The 23,077-nt window shown below is 38.6% G+C and overlaps 1 protein-coding gene across 1 annotated transcript in view; it reads right to left on the bottom strand.

Annotated features, from left to right (window-relative positions):
* The window catches only part of PIEZO2 (piezo type mechanosensitive ion channel component 2), a 309,138-nt gene that overhangs the window by 149,684 nt on the left and 136,377 nt on the right, over positions 1-23,077 (bottom strand). The window contains exon 4 of the mRNA XM_065628394.1: positions 17,554-17,596. Coding sequence (XP_065484466.1) covers positions 17,554-17,596 — 43 coding nt within the window. The remainder of the gene's footprint in view (positions 1-17,553; positions 17,597-23,077) is intronic.

Here is a 23,077-nt window from a genome sequence, read left to right as displayed (position 1 = left end):
CGTGATCCTGGAGGGAGGCAGAGCCAAAGGGAGCAGAAGAGACCTGAGGACACCTCAGCCGTAGGTGTATTAAAAGCTGAAATCTTCGAAGAGACTTTCCATTGCGAGTATATAAGTTTCTCACTTCTCACACACACATTGTATTGGGATTTGGCTAAAGCACTAATTCAGTATTCACTGATCACTGCAAAACATTCACAGTTAAACCTGTCCAGAATGCTCATAAATACTTGGTGACTGACAGCTAAGTGTTTACATAAAGACATACAGATATCCATATGTTTCACAAAATTCCTGACAAAAAGTGCTGAAAAAACTGACTCAGACTGACATTCAGTGGTTATTTCAAAATATATTTGCTGCTTCTCACTGCAGCTTTCACTGCTTGGAGCATGAACACATTATCATTTCAAACTATTTTTTATTTCATTCTATAGCCAGCATATAATATAATGATAGAAAGTAAAAAACACATCTAAATTTTCCAGTTATCTGCAGATGAAGAGCGAATATTATTTCCCCCAATTACAGCGAGCAACATTGTAAATTACTGCCATTTTACAAAGCCAAATTACCCTCAATATAGAGGAGAGGCACGCAGCCGTTAGGAAATAGCACAGTTGGAGCCGGAGTGCCCATTGAACTTCAGCGAGTGTATAGGGGACCGCCCCACACACCATTCCTAATTCAAAACTATCCAAGGGACACATTTGCAGGGATGGGACCATTCACCAAGACTCTTACTTCTTCCACATGAAACAGCTCCCGCTCTGCCTTGCCTACCCTGGACACGTCTGTGTCTGTCTTCACAGCATCAAGCAGGACAAGACAGAAACCAGTGAGCTCACCTTCTCCACTGCCACCTGGGCAAAAATCTCAATGGCTTAGAGGCAAAAGCACATGGTTGTTGCACAAAGCAGGCCCCAGCCATCAGGGGGGTGTGTGCAGCCCCTCAGCAAGACAGGGAGCTCATGCAGCCCTCACTCCTCCACCTCCCAGCTGATTTCCATTAAAACTGGCCAAAAGGAACATCCCGATTTAGCCTTGGTGTACTTTGCTCAATTCTACAGCATCGAGTCGAAAAAGAAGAGAGGTAGAAATCAGTGGCAAACTGCATGTCCCGACTCCATGAGATGAGACTTCTTATTGCTTCTTTAAGTGGAGCACATGAAACAGTTCTTGAGTGGTAAACACTCCACAAAGGGGAGAGGACTAATTGCCTGCTCTGTCTGAGGCTATCTGCTCAGTGGCTGGGATCTGTGGCCACCAAAGACCCCTCTCAGGTGTGGGAGGCAACTGTGGTAGACTCTTTCAGTTGGCCGAGCATTGACAAGGTCAGGATTGCTCAGATCCAAATGGGGCAAAAAGGAGGTGAAGTCGAGTGCTCCCACTTTCACCTGCAAGCTGGGTGCCCTTTGTCGGCACACCGCAGCCGGCTGGTCAGAGCCTTTAACACGGTGTGTCAGTAACTCCACCAGCCACAGGCTTCCTTGTGCTTCACGTGCCAATTGCTATTTGGAGATCTCACGTGATTTATTCATGAACCAAGCCCAACAAAAACAAAACAGAACACAAAGCCAAACCGTTAAGCATGCGTCCTAGAGAGATTTTTGGATACTGATTGCAATGCTGATTGCTCTCCAGATTAAAACAAAGACTGGCTCACATTCTGCTGCTGGTGGGTTTACCACTGTATTGCTCTCAGCTACCACTGTGCTACAGGAGGCTGGGCCATGCCAAGAAAAACACTGACAACAGCCTCACAACTCAATTGCTCAAACAACACAGGCCATAAAATATCTTCTATCATGTTCGTTTCCTTTGAATCCCTACGTTAAATGGCATGAGAAAAGTTAGCCGAAATTAATTTAGCTGAAAAGTAAATAAGCACAAGGGGGTGGCAGGAAACAAGCCACCTAAAACCCTAATGCAAACAGTTGAATAAATAAGATTCCTACTGAATGGAGACAACTCCTGAGAGGAACTCACACTATTGCCGAGGCAGCCCAGACCATCAAATCAACATCACATCACACACACTCTAGAGGCACAAGAACTCTACATGGAAATTATACAATTGTCCAAGCAGAGAGAAAATTTCTCCTCACTTGCAGTTAGCAAGAAAAAGGTATCAGAGGTACAAAATCTAACACTTAGTAACTATGCAGGCTCAGTTAGAGATTGCTCTGCCATCACTTCATGGTACTCCTTCCCTTGTCATAGCATCTATCAGACTGTAGATATCTAAGTGATATGAGGTTGCTCTTCTTTTTGTGAAGTACCTAGGCTACTGCAGCATGCTGTTACAAATGACATAGAGTAAAATCATCCAGTTTTCAGCTTTTGGTTTCAATGTGATAGAAACTAATTCTTTTCTTATTAATCTATTAAAAACATCCCTGCTCAACTTTAAGCTTCATTCCGCTTTAATCTCATTGGGTTTCTGACCACACATGTGCTGCAGTTGTTAGCAGGAAGTAAATTTACCTGTTCGATTTACATCCCTGTACCTCTCAATCTTGTTTGCCTCCCTGGTTTTATCTAAGGCCCACCCGTGAGCATTTTTAAGTCTTCTTGGTTTTTTTAACCACTGGTGTCACATAAAAAAGGCTAAAAGCGGCCACTGTGGGATCTGGGAATTCTCCTGTCATAAATATACAGCCAGTATAACATTCTTGTGGAAGGGGCCTGGCAGAGAAGTATCAGGATGAAAACAGGCATATTGTGCTCTGTTAACATTTGCTAGACTGAATAACCCCCTTCCACAGCTCCCTCTCTTGAAATCTAAGTAGAATAGAATAGAATAGAATAGAATAGAATAGAATAGAATAGAATAGAATAGAATAGAATAGAATAGAATAGAATAGAATAGAATAGAATAGAATAGAATAGAATAGAATAGAATAGAATAGAATAGAATAGAATAGAATAGAATAACATTTCAGTTGGAAGGGACCTGCAATGATCATCTAGTCCAACTGCCTGACCAATTCAGGGCTGATCAAGTTAAAGAATATTATTAAGGGCATTGTCCAAATTCCTCTTAAACACTGAGAGGTTTGAGGCATCGACCACCTCTCTAGGCCTGTTCAGTGTTTGATCACCCTCTTGGTAAATAAATGCTGCCTGATGTCCAGTCTAATCCTCTCCTGTGCATAGACTATAATGTCGTCTACCTTAAAAATAATCCAGTTTTGACCTATTGAGTTTCAGACTTTTCTCTGAACATACTAATGAGAAAGCACACTCTTTCTGCTCACTAATTAAAACTGTCCTCACATGTTCAGATTATTAATATTCCATATTAAACTGCAGGTGCAATCACTATTTTGCAGAAATCCACAATACTGAAGCATGCGCCTGTTCCATTCTTAATGAGAGAGAATGGACATGGCATAAAAGCCTCCCTGACTCCTTCTCTTGGAATTGTACTGCTCATTTCTGCAAAAACACCAGCATGGCCAGAGCAGTGACAGGACTGAAGGAGCAGCTGGAGCTGAGGGTCTGGTCTCTGAGCATGATTTTGCAAAGGGATGTGGCAGCTTATGTGTTATTTCTGCCTCAGGAACTGCTCTCCAGAGGTCCTCTCCAAGCACCTTCATCTAGAATATAGACTTGAAGAAAGCTGATACACCAGGTAGAAAATCATAATGACACTGCCTGCGATTAACAAAGCTGTATCTCAGCTGACATGGATTCGTAAAGCACTGTTTCCCATAAAAACAAGGCTTAATACAAGATTCCAGGTATGGAAGTTGGCAGGTTACCTGAGAAAAGAAACGATCCAGAAATACAAAAACATGGGAATCCAGAGACTTCATTATTCTGCTGTGCACAGCACAACTTGTTCAAGTCTCGATCTTAAGACTTTTAGATGAGTATTTAGAATAAGTGGATCATTAAGCAAATTCATCTGAGGGTGCCAGTCTCTGATTATTTCCTGTTGCAGAAACCGTGTCATACAGCCTGAGACAGATGTCAAAAGTGACACAGAAAACACTTTGCCTCCCATCTCTAAAGGCATAACAGCAATAATGAAAAGAGACTGACTAGGACAATGTCTCAGAGACTGCATTAAAATTAATAGAGATCTTTGTCTTTCAAAGTTTTATCATCTCTTGGACAGTAAAGAGTAGAGGGATAAAGCTCTTTGCTCACTCATTTTGCCATGGAAAGAGAGAGCCAGATGATCAGCTGAGACCAATTATAAATTATTGGTCAAGATTACAGAAGGAAATGAAATATGGGGGCAGACCGATCTGATTTCTAGCAGCACTGAACTGGAGCAGATGTGAGCATCAAGTCTTCTTTCCTCCCACATGTCTTTTTCTCCTCTGAATGGTAGCCCATGAAGGGAAATCTTGGCTTCGCAGTAAGTTCCCATAATTCATCCACATTTCACAATACTAGTATATATTCCTTTGCTTTCTGACAGTGTGTAGAGGCCACGAGTCTCCAGTGAACCGGGGGTGTTAACCTCTGCTCCATTTTTCTCATCATATGCATATGGAAAAGAATATTTACTGACTGCTTGGAAAAGTCAGTACAGAACATTTACTCACGTCAAAAGAATGGGGAAAACCCTATACTATGGAGCTCTCTTCCAGGGCTAAATTAATTTTTCAACACAAATGTTATTTTCTGAAAAAAAGAAACCTCACTCATTACCCCTACTTTTTTTCTGGTTACTTACTTATTGATTTACACTACTCTCTCACCATTTGCCTAGAGCATTTAATAATAATCTTCCTTTTTAATACAGACAAAGCCAACTTAATTTTTCTCTTCATTCAGCTGCTTTGTTTTTTGCATATAGAAAAGGTCTTCATGTACCTGATTTTATTTCCCTTAGTTTTCTAGTCACTCTGAGTATTTCCAGAGCTCTCAAGAAGCGGACTACTTGACCACACTCTGAATGTATTTTAGGACTTGTGCACAGTGAAGCTATTGCAACTAGTGTATCCTGATGAACATGCTTCAGACACAGAGCTAACCAGGCTTTTACTTTAAAAACCCCTTTTTTTACTTAAAAAGCTTCATTAGCTGGAAGACAGTTACTAAATGAACGTGAAAGAATCCTATTACAGAATTCACAAGTGTATTCTTTCACCTCTGAATTACACAAGGCTTTATTTTTATATCACTGCGTGACTTCTTATCCTTGGTTTTTGCATTCATGTGCCTTATTCTCTTCACTGATGAGTTTTTAATTTAAAAGTTACAGCTAATTCGACTGTTCATTCACAGCTGTATCTGCTATAGCAATGAATCTTTCGCTTGTGCAATCACTTGCCAATGTCATCGCATAGCGGGAGGATGCAGTCTGATGGCAAACACACACACACGCTTAAGCTACAGGGAGACAGCAAATAAATAAAAAGTAATCAAAGTAGTTTTTTACACGCTGAAGCAGAAGAAAGAAATTTTATGACACTGCAGTGACAGTGGGAGAGAAGGGGAGAAGAGATGACAGACACAGAGGAAGATAGATATGCTGCTGTTTGCAGCAATATGGAACAAATATAAAAATTGTACAACAGTTTTCCACCCTGGCAGTTTGGTTGTCTGCAGTTTATAGAATCAGATATCTAACAGTCACTTGGTTCATTCCCATAGTGCAGAAATCAGGCTAGTATGCTGGAGGCAAGGTAACTTAAAACCATTCCCCCTTTAAGACTGAGATGTAGTTACATGATCAGTGTCGCAAAAGGGTCTTTCACCGCTTAAATATTGCCTTGAGAGTTGCCAAAGCTTTACTGAGGATCCTATGCTTTCCTAAAGTTTCACCTCCTGGAGCCATGTGACTGTGAGAATCACTCACTTTTCCTTACAAATAATACAGCCCTCACAGCTATGAAGAAAAACTTTGAAATGTGAAGCAACTTCACTCTCAAATGTTAGAAACCAGGAGAAAAATAACACTAATTGTAAATCATTTGACTTTGAAGATATTCATGATTATTTTTGGCATCCAATTCTTTTTCTTTATTTATTACTTTAGGTTTGGCAATAACAGCAAATACTTCAGGAAGTGTATCTTTATATCTGCAAAAGAAGTAATCAATGTAGCAGGGAAAAGGAAAATCACGTTTTGGGTTTTGCTAAACAATATTACATACTGAAACGTACATATCTTTGGTATTTTCATCTGAGTTTATCCAGTACCGGATACCTCTTTACAGACATTTTAAAAAAAAGGCATACTGGAAAATACTCGAATTTTTCAAACAGGCCACAAATAAGTGGCCAATTTTTCAGACATTACAGACATTGACATTCTGTCTGGAAATCAAAATTTTCACTGGCCCAAAAATTCTGAATTTATATTGCCATGCTAAAAACTCAACACTTCCCACCTGTAGACTGACTTCTATATGAGAAATTTGTCCTTATTTTAACATGTAGAATTACAAGGTACTCTAATTAGAGATAGTCATATGCAAAATTTGAGTTTCTGTTTTGATCCAAATCACTCTAGTAGACCTACTCTTATGAACTGGAAGCATGGGACAAGACCATATGAATTCCTATTTTGTCATGGGCTATTAAATTATTCCATTTCCCAAAAGTTATTCACAAGGTTGGAAGCATTGGAAAGTAACCTTATAAAAGTATTTGGTTTGCCTTCTAAATACACCTTTTCTCTACTGTATGCAAGCAACCTTCAACCATGCTGATAAATAAATAATTTTCAAGTTTCTTTGAAAGACTTCTCCAAGTGGGGTATATTTCAAAGTTGACTTTTCTTAAAGAAGAAAAGACAAAAGAGGTACAAAAGCTACAATGTGAAGCCATGTAAAAGGTCAGCTCCCCAGGGAGTGGTTTAAGAAAAGGCAACAACTATAAAGTTTCTATAATGCTTAACTACAGTACAGCTCAAAAGAAGTTGTTTTACATGGATTTCTCCCCACTAGCATTTTCTATTTAAAATTTTATGCAGCATGAAAAGAAAAATGCTAAATGAAGTAATATTGCTATTTTATTAGGATCAGGCATATTAGGAGGCATGGGACTAAGGCAAGACTATTTTCAGCAAAAGTGGATCTCTTTTATCAATTAAAAAAAAAAAAGAAAAAGGATTAGCAGATCTGGGCAGCACTTTCATTCGGAAAATCAGAAGCACAGTGTTGATTCAGCTAAGTTCCCAGCACTTGCAACAAAAGACCACAGACAAAATGTTCGAGAGTCATAAGGATTCTTGAGTTATAAACCCAACTCCCAAATGACTCAGGCACTTGAAAGATGTTATTTTGATGCTTTTAAACAGTTCAGAATGTAAAATTGTTTGATTTTTAATGTTCCCAGAATCTAAGAGTTCCCGTTCTTTAAAGAAAAGAGTCTCTTTACAACCCTTTTGCCAAACTCAGCAAACTGGGCAAAATATGGCCAGCGTCAGGCAGTCCTGATACCACTGCAAGTGTGTCTAGTGAGGAAGAAGGACCACTGGCAAATATACACTGACATTGCTGGTCCTCTCTTAGGTCTGGAGATAAATCCAATTTGACCTCTCAAGCCCAATAACCAAACTTGGAAAAAAAAAAAAAAGGTATTTAGAAATGTGTTCTTCAAGTTGTGTTAGTTAAGCAGACTCCTTCTATAAAAAGGATGATAGAGAAAAAAACTATTTCATGTGTTGCTGCCAAGATCTGAGAATCTTAATTACAGGTAGGAGTTAGGGTAACTAAACTTAAGCATCAGTCTTGTTGTAACAAATACTTATGTTTTGTTCTAACAAAAACATAATTTTTTTTTTGTTTCATATGATTAGTATGGCTATTCATAAACCATCTTGTAATCAGTAACACCAATGTGTTTCTCTTCTACACACAGCTGAACTTGAGATTTATCATAGGCGCGTCACACAATAAAGAGGTTCATTAATTGCAAGAGCTCTGCCTCCAGGATGTTTGCTCACCACGTCTTTTGGTGGGTGCACAGGAGGCTGAATAGGAAGCAGGACTGTCATGTTTCCCCTGAGTAAGTGGCTTCTTGACCTTCAGCGTATCCACGCAGAGGATTAAAACACAGTGATCACACAACTGTGCTTTACTTGTATAAAAAAACAACCTGATTTTCCTCTGGACTACCTGGTGTGATGTCCACCTTCAATTTTTAATCTCTGAATTCTCTCTAAATCAGAGAACTTAGAATTCTCTAAATTCTAGATAATCAGCTATATTCTCTAAAATCTAGTTTATTAATGTATCTAACAATCCATTTATGCCTTTGTTCCATAATGTTTACTCTCATGAGATATAGCACTGAAGTCTACTGAGTTGCTTATATAATTAAGGACTGTGTGTTCAGACATCTAGAAAATTCACATTGCTGCTTTCAATGTTGTTTAAAAAGAATTGTCAAAGTAGCTGCAATCAACCCAGAGGAAATACCTTTCTTGGCATATTACAGTGATGTACTCTAGAGAATAGCCAAGATTACTATAATTATTTTAGGTAGAAATTGTTTATGTTACCACTAAGATAATTGCTTAAACAGAAAAATGGAGGATTAAAACCTGGAAAATATCTTAAATCTGCTCAAAACAAATGAAGTTATTTTAGGGAATATTACATATTTCATGATAGATAGTTTCATCACTTTTTGAAATAAGAAAAGCTTTGAAAAAATCCAGTAAGTAAGGAATTACTAGTCTAAGTGTTTTTAGCCATATGGTGACCATCTCCTGAAAAGCTTCTAAAAAAAAAATTCTCACTTGGTGAATCTCTCTTTACCATCTCACAGGTGTGCAGCACAAAGGTAACAAAGCCATCACCAGCAACATATCTAAAAAACATTCTATGACATGATTGTGAAGAAGAAATGTTTTTACTTTGCAAAAGGTAGGATAGTACCTTGCAAAACTCATGCAAATGACTTTATCAAATGTCAGCTTTTCTTATAACCAGCTTAAGTTTAAAAGTTAGTTTAAGTTTAAAAAGTAGGTTAAAAAGATCTACAACTACTGGTAAATGAAATAATATAATATAATCCACAACTTGGAATAAGGAGAAGATTGCACGAATCTTGGGAGTTAACTGTGGGAGATGCTGTATTTGCCCCTGGAGAGTACAGTACTTGCTCAAAGTGCTGGTACAAACTTCCCTACGTTGGTGGGGGGAAAAAACCCCAATGAAACACATCAAAAAGGGTGACTTTAAGACAGATAGAACCCCACTAAAGTAGATGGTCCTTCCATGCCAACTGCCGAACCATCCTGGAGGGGCTGCCCAGCTTTAGGGATACAGCCCAGGGCTGGAGTTAAAAGCAGAAATTCTTCATAGGCCACAGCTCTTAGGGCAGCGTGAAACACAAGTGGTGAATGGGATAATAGTCCAAAACAGGGGACTTATTAGTTCTGATCTCATTTCAGATTATGCTTGCTGTAGGAGTGAGGGTGGCCGTCCCAAAATAATTTCCTTCTCAGTGGGAGCAACAGGATTAGGTTACTTCAGAGGCCGCTACGGCACATCCAACGCAGGGCATTGTTTGTTAAGAGGCCACCAAAGAAAGCTTTGTTCACAGTCACTCATGTTTGAGCACACTGGACTGATTACACATTGCTTTCAGCAATACTGGAATAAAAGTGGACATTGCAATGAAATCCACAAAGTTATACTGGCTTAAAACCAGATTTAATTTGTTTCTATTTCAGTATTTAATACTGACTACAACACTTCAGCTGACACGGTATTAGGCAAAAAAATCCCTCAGTTTGTTCGTATCTTTTTGAACAAAGTTTTTGTTCTTTGCAAATATAACCCAATTTTTATTCTGGCTTTCTCTCTCTTTTATTTCAAAGTCTCACTTTTTGTCAGAGCAGGGAAGAAAACTCACTTTAAAACAGAACCTCGGGCATGCAGTATATATCAATGAAACTGAAAACACATTTCTTCTCCATTTCCCACACTATAAACAACATGAATACTTCAGCACACACATGCACAAATTCCAAGTCCTGGACACCAAAAAGTAACAAAACCAGGGAAGCTTTGAAAACTAAATTAAAGCAACCTAATCCTTGTCATATGTGAGGCCTGACTGGGCACAGCAATGGAAAGGATAACAAAACATCAATTAATCTGATTTCTCTGATATGAAGCAATAAAAGGACAGTAAAGCTGTAAAGGAGAACCCTGCTGAAGTCAGGAGCACCTGGGTGCTCAAAACTTAAGTACTTGCTTAAGTGCTTTGTGAGACAGGAAACCAAACCAGTCACATAGGCTACTATAGCTATTTTTTGCCAAAATGGTGAAAGAGGTGTCTCGCAAGGCTCTCCCCACATCCTTCCAACTGCATCACTGTCGTAATTTTTCCTTGTCTTCTTACACTCAAATTGTTTATTATTTTAAAAAAACCAAAAAAACAAAAACAAAACCTGCAAAACCAAACAAACAAAACAACAAACAAACAAAAAATGCCCAAAACATTCAGATTGCACTGTCTCTTTTAAAATAACCTCTCAAGGATGAGACCCTGCAGCCTCTTGCAGCCTCTGGCTGAGACAATGCTCCCAAAATAATGTCAATGGGAGCCTTGCCCAAGAAAGGGATATAGGATTCAGCTGCATGTGAAGAAAGGGCTTGAAATTACGGCACATGCTATCAGGATCGGACTTTATATTTCAAACATATATTTATTCTTTTTACTAAATCACCAAAGAGTGTAGGGAGGAGTGGGGGATGCCACTATAGGAAACCATATGGTATGCGGACTTCCAAGCCAGAATTGTGCATAATAAATATTTATAGAATCCAGTGGTATTCTCTTCTTTCTGTTTATTCTTCTCATATCACATAGAGAAACTGTGGCCAAGCACCAATATGCCAGCAAGTTACAAGCAATCTAAGCATGGGGGAAAAGAGAGAAAACAGATAGTGGGCTTCTGATTAGCAACCTAGACCTAGCAGGAGGCGCTTGGGAAGTGCCTCTGATGCGTCTGGATTCCAGTGCTCACTGCCCGTCACGAGTGGTTTCGGAAATTGAGTTCTCAGTCTCTGCAAGGGATAAGGAAGATATACACAATATTTTTGGCTAGACTGAGTGAGGGCATGTGTGGAGCAGCTGCAAAAGCAGACATCCGTCTACTCTTGGAGCCCAACGTAGGAACAAAAATGCACCTCTCAGCGATGACAGCGAACTTGCTCCTGGTGTCTGCCGGGAAAGCTGTGTCTCCCTGCCTATGGCATGTGGGGCTGCTGTGTTTGGTTTCCTTCAGACAAAAACAATGCAGATTGTCCCTGTGTCACCTTGTGACTGGAAAAGTAGTTAAAGTAGCTACTGAAATACACAGAAGATCTGGAATGTATCTTAATAGGAGCCAATCTGCTTATCCAGGGTGTAGCCTGAGACAGCAATCTTTTCATCTTTTCCTCTTTCCTTGACAGTCTTACTCCCTTCCCTGCCCCTACCTCCTTTCCCTTCCTTTTCCTTGAGGTGTGAGAGTTACCAATCCCCAACTGCCATTTCATTCTTCAGAAACAAAAAAGGATTTAAAAAAAAAAAAAAAGAGTAACAGGCTCACAAGTTAACACACAGTATGTTCCTAACAGGAGTAGCTTTCACTGTTAATCACCCTCAGCATCACTTTTGTCAGAATCTGGGATGCTGCGTTTTGCACTTTTCAAATAGATGTTGCTGCTGTACAAATGGTGCAGACATATCATATTAGTGTTATATAGAGCGGGAGTCAGGTACTTTTGCATATATAAATATGTAACTTCAAATTAATAAGAAACTTTTGCATACCACAAAAATGAACTACTATTTCAGAATCATTTTGAAGCTATTGACGAAACAGAAGTTATATCTTCAATATGGAAAGCTCAGGTTTTTATACAGATAATTACATTTTACTAAGAAACTGGTGCTCAAAAGCTCCTTTCTCCGTGTCACTGAAGCAGCTATTTATTATGAAAAACATACTTATTGAATGTTGCCAAAAGTGTAATAACCACACATCTGTTATTCTTCAAATATATATTTTTTAAAACAGTTGGTATTTACTTAACATATAATAACAGTTATTAAATCATTCTTAAGTCTGTTTTGTGGAACCGTAATGTAAAGCATTACACACATGACAGAAACACCATGGGAACAAACAAATAGATGTGTTGTTAGTAGCTGAATAGTTACTAGCTGCATTATAAATTACAACTCAGAGAAGAGTAGTACAAGGAAGACTAGAAGTCTGGAAACTGCACAGGACAATGAGTTTTAAGAAGTCCAGCAGAGTTCATTGAAAGTTTTAAAATTATTAGGTCTTTTCTAGGTCAACAAATACATAACAACAGAAGACATTTCTGTAACCACTACTGCATCTACTAGACAAGGACATAAACTCCGTCATCTGGTAGCCCAAATTAGAGAAATTTAGATTTTTAAAATAGTCCTTTTGCTTCTAATTTTCTGCAATGTGGTAGTGGCAGTTTCCCCAACACTGGCTGTGGTTCTTTCCAGGCTCTGCGCTGCAAGTCTCACCCCAGCTGTGAGCTGGAAAGACCCTACAGACATCATAACAGGAGAAGACCAGCTCAATGACTGACCTGATCCTCCTTGCTTTTGAATTTTAACAAGCTGTGTGCATTAAGAGCTCTTTTTAACTGCCAGAGTAGCCAGGAAACAAGCACAGTCACTCTTACTTGTTCATAACTATTTCACTAAAGAGTCTGAGTGAGCAATTTCCACTCTGTCCAGCATGTGACTGAAGAAAATATTAACCAGTGAGATGAACACCACCTTCTGAAACATGTTTTTAGTCACATTTGTAACAAAGCAGAACAGAGCTGACTGCTTTCCAGACATTTTCATGATTATGTGGGTGTCATCTAAACATGCACCAATAATGAAAAATAATCCCCAAGTTAACAGTGGCAAAAAATTCATCCCATTTATTGACAAATCTACTTGCTTGGCTTATTAAAGATTATTAAAGAAACCATGAAAGGTGAAAGTTTGCTTGATGTGCAGGTATCACACATGCTTAGTAGTTTAAAGCACGTTTCTTGTAGGACAGCATAATACAAGTTAACATTTTTCATAATTCTCCAGATTTTTCCAAAACTTTCTGCAGAAAATGCAGTCGGGGACTGCAGTCAAGATCATCTTGGACAAAGGTGATGACTATGCTAGTATTATATGTTACAATTAGCGTACTGTCTCAGAAAAACCACAATTAATACCATAAAGACCTTCATTTACTTCTGTCAAACCCACATATACTCAATTTAACTGAAAAGCTCTTAACCCCCGTCATTTCCTGCATATGAAGCTACTTTATTCAAGCTCCAGCAGTTTTAATTTCTCTCACACTGAAAAGCAGCATCCTCAGCTCACAAGAAGGGCTTACATAAAAGCCTCGCAGTCGGATCTCTTGATGCCTCTATGTTTTTCAGGATATGAAGACAACAGTAATGTAAACACTTCACTATTGCAGAATAAACATCATGTAACCACAAAGCAGTGATGACACAAGCTGTATACTATCTGGGCTTAATTTTCTGCAATGTAAACTGAGTGTCCTCATCTCCTTCTGTCCCTCGATCCACTCTAAACCAGTCAGTTAAAAGGAACATTTTATATGAATTTTCCAGTTTTTAAGCAAAGACATATTCCTCCTTAGGACACTACCTTGAATGTCTTTCCTCTTGTGGATCTAAAAATCTTGCTTCCTCCAGGAATAAGAATGTCGTTGCTCAAACACCACATTTAAACGCTATTGATATTTCACAGACGACTCAGGTGTGCCTAAGTCAACAGCTTGCACAGAATATGTTTTTAAATAGCAAAATATGTGTTGCTGCTGCTACTGCTGCTTTTCTGAGTGTTGACATACAGAATATGAGAATAGCTGTGCAGGGTCAGACCTAACACAGATGTAGCCCATGATCCTGTCTCTATCAGTGGCCATAAAGGGATGCCTGCTGAAGAGAATAAGACCAGGGAAAAACCGTAGAGATAGATCTCCAGAATGATATCTCAGGCTTGAGACACCTGTAGACCTGGGATTTCTACTTCTATGACTGCAAGTGCACTTCCTGCACTGAAGTATTACATATAGCAATGTGTACCCTGTTGTTTACTTTGGAAACTATTCCTTAAGGCATAAGAAATACTGTTGTTAAGCAATCACATATGATATTAAGCAAATATTGCTATAAAGGAATTAACACTGGACTTCATATATATGTTACTCACGGAACTTTTAGTTAAACAACTTGTTATTGCTGATATATTCACATCATACAAAAACTTGTGTTAAAAATACAGGTAAGATGATAAATATTATTGTTAAAAAAACCCTTAAACCTTAATCATTCTACTTGTCTAAAGAACTTTATTTTTTTTTGTTTTCTCTTTGCCTGTTCTCTGCAAAAGTTGATATGAGAACACATTTGCTTCTATGATTACAGTGAGCCAAGTACACTCAGATCTTCACCCCAGCCATGCTAAAATCCTGTGTCAACTAAAGTTACTCCGGTCTAACAATCTCCCAGGGTGTAGAAGTGCCATGTGAAAGCCTTTCTTCTTTTCAAACTAGAATGGCACTAGTGGGACCTGCACAGGGATCTCTTCTACATATCTGCCTCCTCTCAAGACAGGCTTCTCCACTGTAATTCAGTCTATTAAGAATTCTCTGTGTTTCATGCGGTACATACGTTGCACTTACACAGGTATTGTGAGTTCTCCTTATTGTTTTGAAACACTTCATAAGTTGGAAATTGCTTGCTAACACACCACAAATAGAATTTCTAATAAACTCAGATTTTTAAAAAAATACCATTTCCTATTGGCTGTTTCAAACCATAGGCCCAAGGTATCAATTCATTCTAGCGCTCCTCAAAACTACTTTTTTCCATTCTGATGGAGACAAACAGCACCAGCAGGTGCTAATACATAATCTTAAGAGAAGAATGGGGTGATGAAAGAGTCAATACTTTATTGTAGTGCCTTTCAGACATTTATGATATCATGTTGAGTGAAATGCTCATCAAGAAATCAAATTGGATGTAACTTGAGACAAAAGCACAACCTATTAAAAAGAACCCCTCAATGATATTAAACTTAGCAACTGAGAGTGTGTAACTCTAAGATCCAACTTTTTTTGCAGTGCTGTTAAAAACACTCTCTCTCTAAACAGAGAACAAGCGGTAAGGTGTCACCATTAAGGTATTTCTAGTCTGATTCTTGATTAAGCACTGCGCCTTCTCAAGTCGTAGATGTTTATGAATCACCACCTCTACTCTGATCCTGTAACAAAATGGAATCACAGTTTTCCTTTCAATCAATTAATATACTATCTACATAGAGGTTTAACAGAAACTACAGATTAAGTAGTACATTTCACTTTATCTTCGTTAAAATACTTTAAAAAAACTTGTTAATATTGCTAATATTAAAATTTTAAGAAAGAAACATTTTAAAATGAATTTTAATTAGAAAGTTATCCAGGATTATTAAATATTGACACTATGAAAGACTGGAATTTTCTATTCAGGTTGCCTGTATTACTGGGGCATTTTTAGCTCATGGAGCAGCAGGAAAGTCATATTTTTATTTAGTGATCTGATTGAAGACTTTAAATATTTCTTACTGGTGGGAAGATATGAAAGGAAAATGCCCATGTTTCCTCAGGTCATTTTTGTACAGCTACGAAATGGTAAGTATTCCATATCAGTCTGGACTTCGAAGTTTTGATAAAAAATATATCGCAACAAAATGGCTATTTTTGTAGGGTTTTTTCTTCTGTTGAAAAATATTTGCAAAGTTTTTACAGGAATAACTCTACTGGTATCAAGATATTTACAATAGAAGTTAATTTGACCTCTCTATATCTTTTTGTGGAGGAAAAGTGGTTTTATTGTTCTGTAATATTTTACTCTTTAACCCGAGTCTGTAAAGCTGCGAAGATAACTTTGTACCACTGGAAAGCTAAATTTCACCAAGACAGATCTTTGTCACCTTCAAAAGTGATTTGCTTTTCTATGTTTCCTTTGAAGAACAAAAATAATATGTACCAACATTTACAGTAATATTTATGGCTGTGCGAATAATAATAAAACACAATCTTCCTATGCGCTTCTATGTCTACTATCTGGAAAAGAGTACTGTCCTTCAATTTTTGCAAATGTAATGTCTAACAGGGAAATTAACATATTTAGCTGAACAAGTAAACCAGGCTGAGCCTGTGCATACTCTCTCTGGATCATAACATAGATGCTTTCAAAATCACCTTTTAAAGAAAGAAAATTGCTAATCATTAGGACACTGGCATCTCCTTAGACACTTCAAACAGATGTTCTTATAGGCAGATGGCTGACCACATTTCAGAGGACACGAGTCTGCAGTACAACTCCTGAAGACCTGAAAACTATTTAGAGGTAGCCTAATCCTTCCCACTGGATGCCACATTTCTAGGTGGAGATCAAACAAAATCAAGTATTCAGAAATGTATTTCTTCAAGTGGTGGTATTCAAGCAGACTCCTTCTATAAAAAGATGATATAGAAGAAATGTTTTTATGTCTTGCTGGTGAGATCTGAGAATGTTAATTACAGGTAGGAGGTTAGGGTAATCAAACAGTCTTATAACAGAAACTTATGTTTTGTTGTAACCAAAACTTTATGCAAGCTAAAGATCAGAAGAAAAATGCAGCTTGCTTTCCATTTATGAGAAAGGAAGCAAGTTGTTAGTTTTCTGTTTCACATGATTAGTATGGCTATTTATTATATTAACTTCAGAAAGCCTGATTGTCTGCAGGGTTTGCTGAGATGCCCCAGGCAGCAGGCACAGTATACACTCAAGTAACATGAAGAGGAGAAATCCTTCTTGACCAGTCAACGTCAACCCAAGCACACTGGTGTACAACTGCAAACCACTCTATCAAGAGAAAACAGCAAGACTTTATCCAAGTGTGGAGCAGATTCTTCTGCTTACCATTTGTAGAAGAATAAACATGAGACTGAGCATTTGAACCTCAACACCAGATCACTCTTTACTGGGCTTGGCCTAGTTTAAATTCCAAGAGAGACGTATGTTTCTGGTATGATGACCTTGTGGTTAAGTTTGGCTGCAAGAAGTTCTTGCACTTGAGAAATGCTGAATTCTGAATTTTCCTCTGATGCTAAATAGCTCTCTGACAGCTTTGGTCCTCTTTCAACTTCATTTACTTTTGTCAACTAATATGTCACAGGTTAGAAGTTTCATGGAAAAAATAATGTGAGTGAGAGAAATATTTTCATTCATAAGTAGGACTTCTGCCCAAATAGTGTGTCACCTTTTTCAATATTATCATGCTAGCTATATAGTCACCAGCAAAAAACATTATGAGCCAAGTTCATGTGATGAATATGTTGCTTCAGACTGACTGGGGAAAGAGAAGAGAACATAAAAGGAAAAGCTGAACATATATGCGCATGACATTGCATAACCTCCTCTCTAAATTTGAGGTCATAAGTATGTTTGATCGGCTAAAATAAATAATTCTGTAAACTTGTCCATGCAGTTTTTCTTCCTTTACTTTTTGCACTGGTAAGGAAACAAATTTATGACTTACCTTTCAAAACCAATCTGCCGTAATGTTTTCTCCCATGTTGAACCTATACAAAGAGGAGAAAAAACAAACATCCTCAGTAAAGAACCTTTACTGTATGAACACCCTTACTTTTCTGTTTTCATTGTGCAGATGGAATCTGCATAGCAAGGTGATTTTTCCACCCATACTGAAGTACTTGTAAGTAACATCTGTTTTCCCCAGAGTGAAGAACTCTTAAGAGAGGCTACCACCAGATGACATAACTGGGGGGCGGGGAGGAGTATCAGCCTATATAACTCCTTTACATTGCAAAGCAGTTGGTCACTGCTACAGTTCACTGCGATTCCAAGGGTGGTCTCCTCTCCTAAAGCAACATGATCTGTACATGACTCCCGAAAGCGCTGAGCTGGCATCTCACATCACACGCTCTCCACATTTCAGCTTTTCATTTTACTCTCATGTTCGCCTGATTCTTGCTGAAAGCTTTACAGCCCCTTCTGAAATCTAGTCCTTTTATTTTTAAGCAAAAGCACGAAGATGTATTTCTGCTTTATTGTTTAACCCTTCATACTCATACAAACAGCTGCGATGGGCTCTTTCATAAAATAACCAAGGAATCGGCCTCACAAACTACTCAAGTGGACAGACCCATTCAAATAATTGTCCTCAGTATTTCTGATACACTAAATACAACTTTTACTAGATTTTCTCGAAAATACCCTCCCCACACCGGAAACATTAGGTCATCAGTTTTTATTTTCTGGTAGTTTTTTTTTCTTATTGACAGTCTCTTTCTTGCTACCATTATGTGGTCATTATAAATACAGGCTACTAAGAGCACAAATATCTCAAGTCATGCAGGTCTGCAAGGCAAATATGTAGGAGGACATAAAGCTGGGTCATATTTTGCTCTCTTTTTATGCTCCTGTGGGAAATTTAACAAGACTGTAAGAATGCAGTGCAATGTAAGAAACTACAGTCCTGTTCGTGCACTTCATTGTACTTAAACTGAAATCGGAGAAGTGACAGCAACTCCTGTTGCTGATGCAGCCAGTCACCTAAAGGGAAATGTAAATTAGGAACAAACAGATTCCCTGTGAGTGACATCAGAGACAAGCAGCAACGTTGTCGAGAAGAACTGAGAAAGACATGAAGGAAAGCAACTTTGTCTGCTTTAAATCTGAGCAGTTTCAGGATTAAATGCATATTTTTCAGTGAATGCCTATACAAAGACCATAATAAAATCATGGCTTATATAGTTTCCACTGGCAATCCAAGCCCTACTTGCCGAATTATTGAGGGAAAAGTGGTGACATGACATTATCAGTCAGAAGAAAATCTCTGTAGATGTGTATCTTACCATTATTACCTTTCCATTCCGTTAAGATATCAGCTCAGAAATCAATGACTTGTCCTGTTTGTAATATGGTATTTATCTCTAATCTGCAACATGTTAAATATTTGAATAAAACTTAGTAGATGCTTTTCATCTTTTAATTTGAGACACTTACTACATATCTAGATAAGAATCTGAAGACTCAACCTCTAAAAAGTTTGGATTTGTGGATTTGGTTTTTATTTTGTTTTTTAAACCTAGCAACAGAATTCTTTCTACTCAATTGACTAAACTTTCCAGGTTAGCCCAAGAAGAATGTGGTAAATTTCTAAAGTAATGATACAATTTTTCTGTACAATTTTATCAAGTATCTGTCTGGTTTGCAAATCACAGACTGGGAAATAAAAACTGAAATTAATAAAAACCAAAAAGTTAATTTACTTATAGGCTTATGTTGTATAGGGGTCCCTGCACAGTTCTTAATTGGACAGCCAAAGAATTAAGCTAACATGGGCCTAGAGAAAATAAATTCCTTGTATTAGTCTTTGTTTTTTAGAAAGAGGAAACGAAACTGCATTAAAGCATCTGCTTCTAAAATCAACCATGGTCTGACATTCACTCCATGCAAGAAGGATTTGGGTTGGCTAAGGGGTAGGTTCACATCCGGGTCCAAACTTGGTCAGTAAGCAACTTCGTTATACTTTTCTGGGACCTCTTCTTTCATCTTCTCACTGTCAGTCACTTCAAACTTCAGTCACACACATATTCCCAGCGAAAGACTCTGAAAACCTTTTCTACTGATAGTTTAGGGCAATGGACACAAAGCTTTTCTGTTCAGGTCTATTACAGCTATGGCCAGTAATAAATGTAAGAACACTTTCAATTGTCCCAATTCAGTCCAAAGCAGGCAGGGATTTCAGCCCCATATCCAGCAGAGTACACAGTGATAAGAGGTTTCAAAACTGAGGTAGATAAAGCTCTGCCTTCACATTATGGAAAACAATGAGTCAAATTCTGTTCTGGAATAACTGAACAATGTACATTGTTTGATCAGTACAGGGAGCTTCTACCGTGGCACCTGTATTTGCTTGAGGTGAGGCAAGACTACTGCCTGCACAACTACCTACATGCAATACCATTCATCAACACTAAGTTCATGTTTTAGAAAAAGAAGTCCTCTAAAGATATCTTTAAAGCAGGACAACAAAAATTCTATCACCACACATTTATTTCAAACAAATGTGAAAACCAAAAAAACCAATAAACCATCAATATTTAATCGAGACGAACAAAGAACTACTCCATTAACATCTTCTATTATGAATTATCCTGCAAACCCATCACCTTCTGCACACCCCTGGAGTATAACTGGTTTCATGTAGCACTGATGAATCAAGTCATTGCTAAAAAGTTGACTGTGCGACTCCACAGGTAAATGCATGGCAGACATAACCAATTCTCCGTATACTTTATGCAATGCCGCTGGCTCTGAAAGGGTATTCAACAGTTTTTGAAGTCTAAAGATTTGAAGAGTGTTGAAGAAAAGAAATCTCAACAGTACTTCTTAAAGCACAGACTAGTCTGACATCTTTAGCCAGTGTTTCTATGCTTTCCACTGTTGTGTATAATAGTGGTATGAATTTTTCACCCCATGATTGGCTACGCTTCAGTTGTATGATATATAGAGAGTCCTACAGAAGAGACAGAGAGAGAGGGAGAGGAAAAAAGGCAAAAGAGAAATGGGAATTGGGTCTCTACTGGTTTGAAATCATCTTTTGGCTGCAGCTGGCTAGCAGAATGCTCTTTGAAACACATATGACTCCTCTGAAATAAAGTCTGCCAAGAACACAACTAACATTTCATATTAAAAAAATATACATCTTTTTTATGGAGTCTTATTTTAAAATGTTTATGATCTAAACATTCTGTTTCAAGATTTGCCAATTCCATTCTCAATAGTATCAACTTCTACACTGCACTAACAGCCAAAAGTAAATACCCTGAGGTAACAGCAGCGCTGAGAAGAATAACACTATTAAAAGTTTAGAAAACTTTTTTTTTTATTTAAACTTTACCCAGTGCTTCCAAAACATTAAACAAGATTTAAGTCACGTAACTCTCATTAAAATCAAAACAGGAGTTTTTCATGAATTAAAGACTTGATCCTGCTCCCAAGGAAATCAATAGGAATCTGGTTATTCAATTCAGTTTTTCTCTCTGCTGGGACTATGGAAAACATTCACCTGTCGACTTTCAGAATCAATCCACTGCTACACTTTGGTTGCTAAGTTAATTTGGCTTCTCTTTACTTTCTGTTTTTTACCACTATGTCAAAAATACCAAAACTGTTTATAAGAATGCCTTAATTTGGTATGCATGTAATTAAGCTTTTGTTCCAAATATTTGCTCCAGAATGCCTGACTATTCCCATCTGTTTTAAAGATTCTGTTTCACATTAACAGTACTAGCTTTAAAATTCTTCAAAAAGATGAAGCATAATGTACTTCCAGAATTACTACTCACATTTAATAAGGAACAATGCTGAAATGTACATCATGCTCACATATGCACTCAATGAAATCCCAGCATAAGAGTGACAGTATGAGAATATGAGATCTAACAAGATAAAATGAAAAACGTATTTCTGAAAGTGGAAGTTGTCTTCTTTGACAGGTAGGCTTTCATTTCTATGGCAGTTTCCATATTTGGTTTGGTTTGGTTACAACTCTCTGCTTACTGTGAACTTAGTATGAACAAGAGGACTCATAATCCACTGCCAGGCTACTCACCTTTGTGAACCGTGAAGTTGCCCTGCTGCTGAAATGCAATGGTAGGCATAGGAAAAACACAGAGTAACATATGAGCCTGACCAACCTAGTGGCCTTCTACGATGGAGTAACTACATCAGTGGACAAAGGAAGGGCTATGAGTGTCATCTATCTGTACTTCTGTAAAGCCTTTGACATGGTCCCCTGCAACATCCTTCTCTCTAAATTGAAGAGGTGTGGATTTGATGGGTGGACTGGTGCATGAGGAACTGACTGGATCATTGCACCCAGAGAGTAGTGATCAATGGCAAAATGTCTGGATGGACACTGGTAACAAGTCATGTCGCTCAGGGGACTACTACTGTTTAATATTTTCATCAATGACATAGACAGTGGGATCGAGTGCACCCTCAGCAAGTTTGCAGATGACACCAAGCTGGGTGGTGCAGTTGACATGCCTGAGGGACAGGATGCCATCCAGAGGGACCATGACAAGCTCGAGAAGTGGGCCCGTGCAAATCTCATGAGGTTCAAAAAGGCAAAGTGCAAAGTCCTGCACATGGGTCAGGGCAACCTCTGGTATCAATACAGGCTGGAAGATAAAAGGATTGAGAGCAGCCCTGCGGAGAAGGACTTGGGGGTACTGGTGGATGAAAGATTGGACCTGAGCTGGCTACGTGCGCTTACAGCCCAGAAGGCAAAGCATATCTTGGGCTGCATCAAAAGCAGCATGGCCAGCAGGTCAAGGGAGGGGATTGTGCCCCTCTGCTCTGCTCTGGTGAGACCCGACCTGGAGTCCTGTGTCCAGCTCTGGAGCCCTCAGTGCAGGAAAGACATGGACCTGTTGGAGACGGGCCAGAGGAGGCCACAAAAATGATCAGAGGGCTGGAACAGCTCTGCTGTGAGGACAGGCTGAGAGAGTTGGGGCTGTTCAGCCTCGAGAAGTCTCCAGGGAGACCTTATTGAGGCCTTTCAAAGGAGCCTATAAGAAAGATGGGGACAGACTTTTTAGCAGGGCCTGTTGCAATAGGACAAGGGGTAATGGTTTTAAACTAAAAGAGGGGAGATTCAGACTAGAGATGAGGAAGAAATTTTTTACAATGAGCGTGGTAAAATACTGGCCCAGGTTGCCCAGAGAGGTGGTAGATGCCCCATCCCTGGAGACATTCCAGGCCAGGCTGGATGGGGCTCTGAGCAACCTGATCTAGTTGAAGATGTCCCTGCTCATGGCAGGGGGTTGGACTAGATGGCCTTGGAAGGTCTCTTCCAACCCAAACTATTCTATGATTTTACTATATTGGATAAGTGTTTTTCAGCCATTCATGGAGGCTGCACAACCACTAACTTTGAGCCATATCATGCCGTATCTTCCAGTAAAGCAGAGGTCTGTCACTGTTCAGGGAGAAGTCTGGCATGCACTGTAAAGGCACAGCCTCCTATA

This window comes from Caloenas nicobarica, chromosome 2, assembly GCF_036013445.1.
Source record: "Caloenas nicobarica isolate bCalNic1 chromosome 2, bCalNic1.hap1, whole genome shotgun sequence".
Classification (NCBI taxonomy): domain Eukaryota; kingdom Metazoa; phylum Chordata; class Aves; order Columbiformes; family Columbidae; genus Caloenas; species Caloenas nicobarica.
Note: the sequence above shows the minus strand (reverse complement) of the source record. Positions and strands in the feature narration are given on the sequence as shown.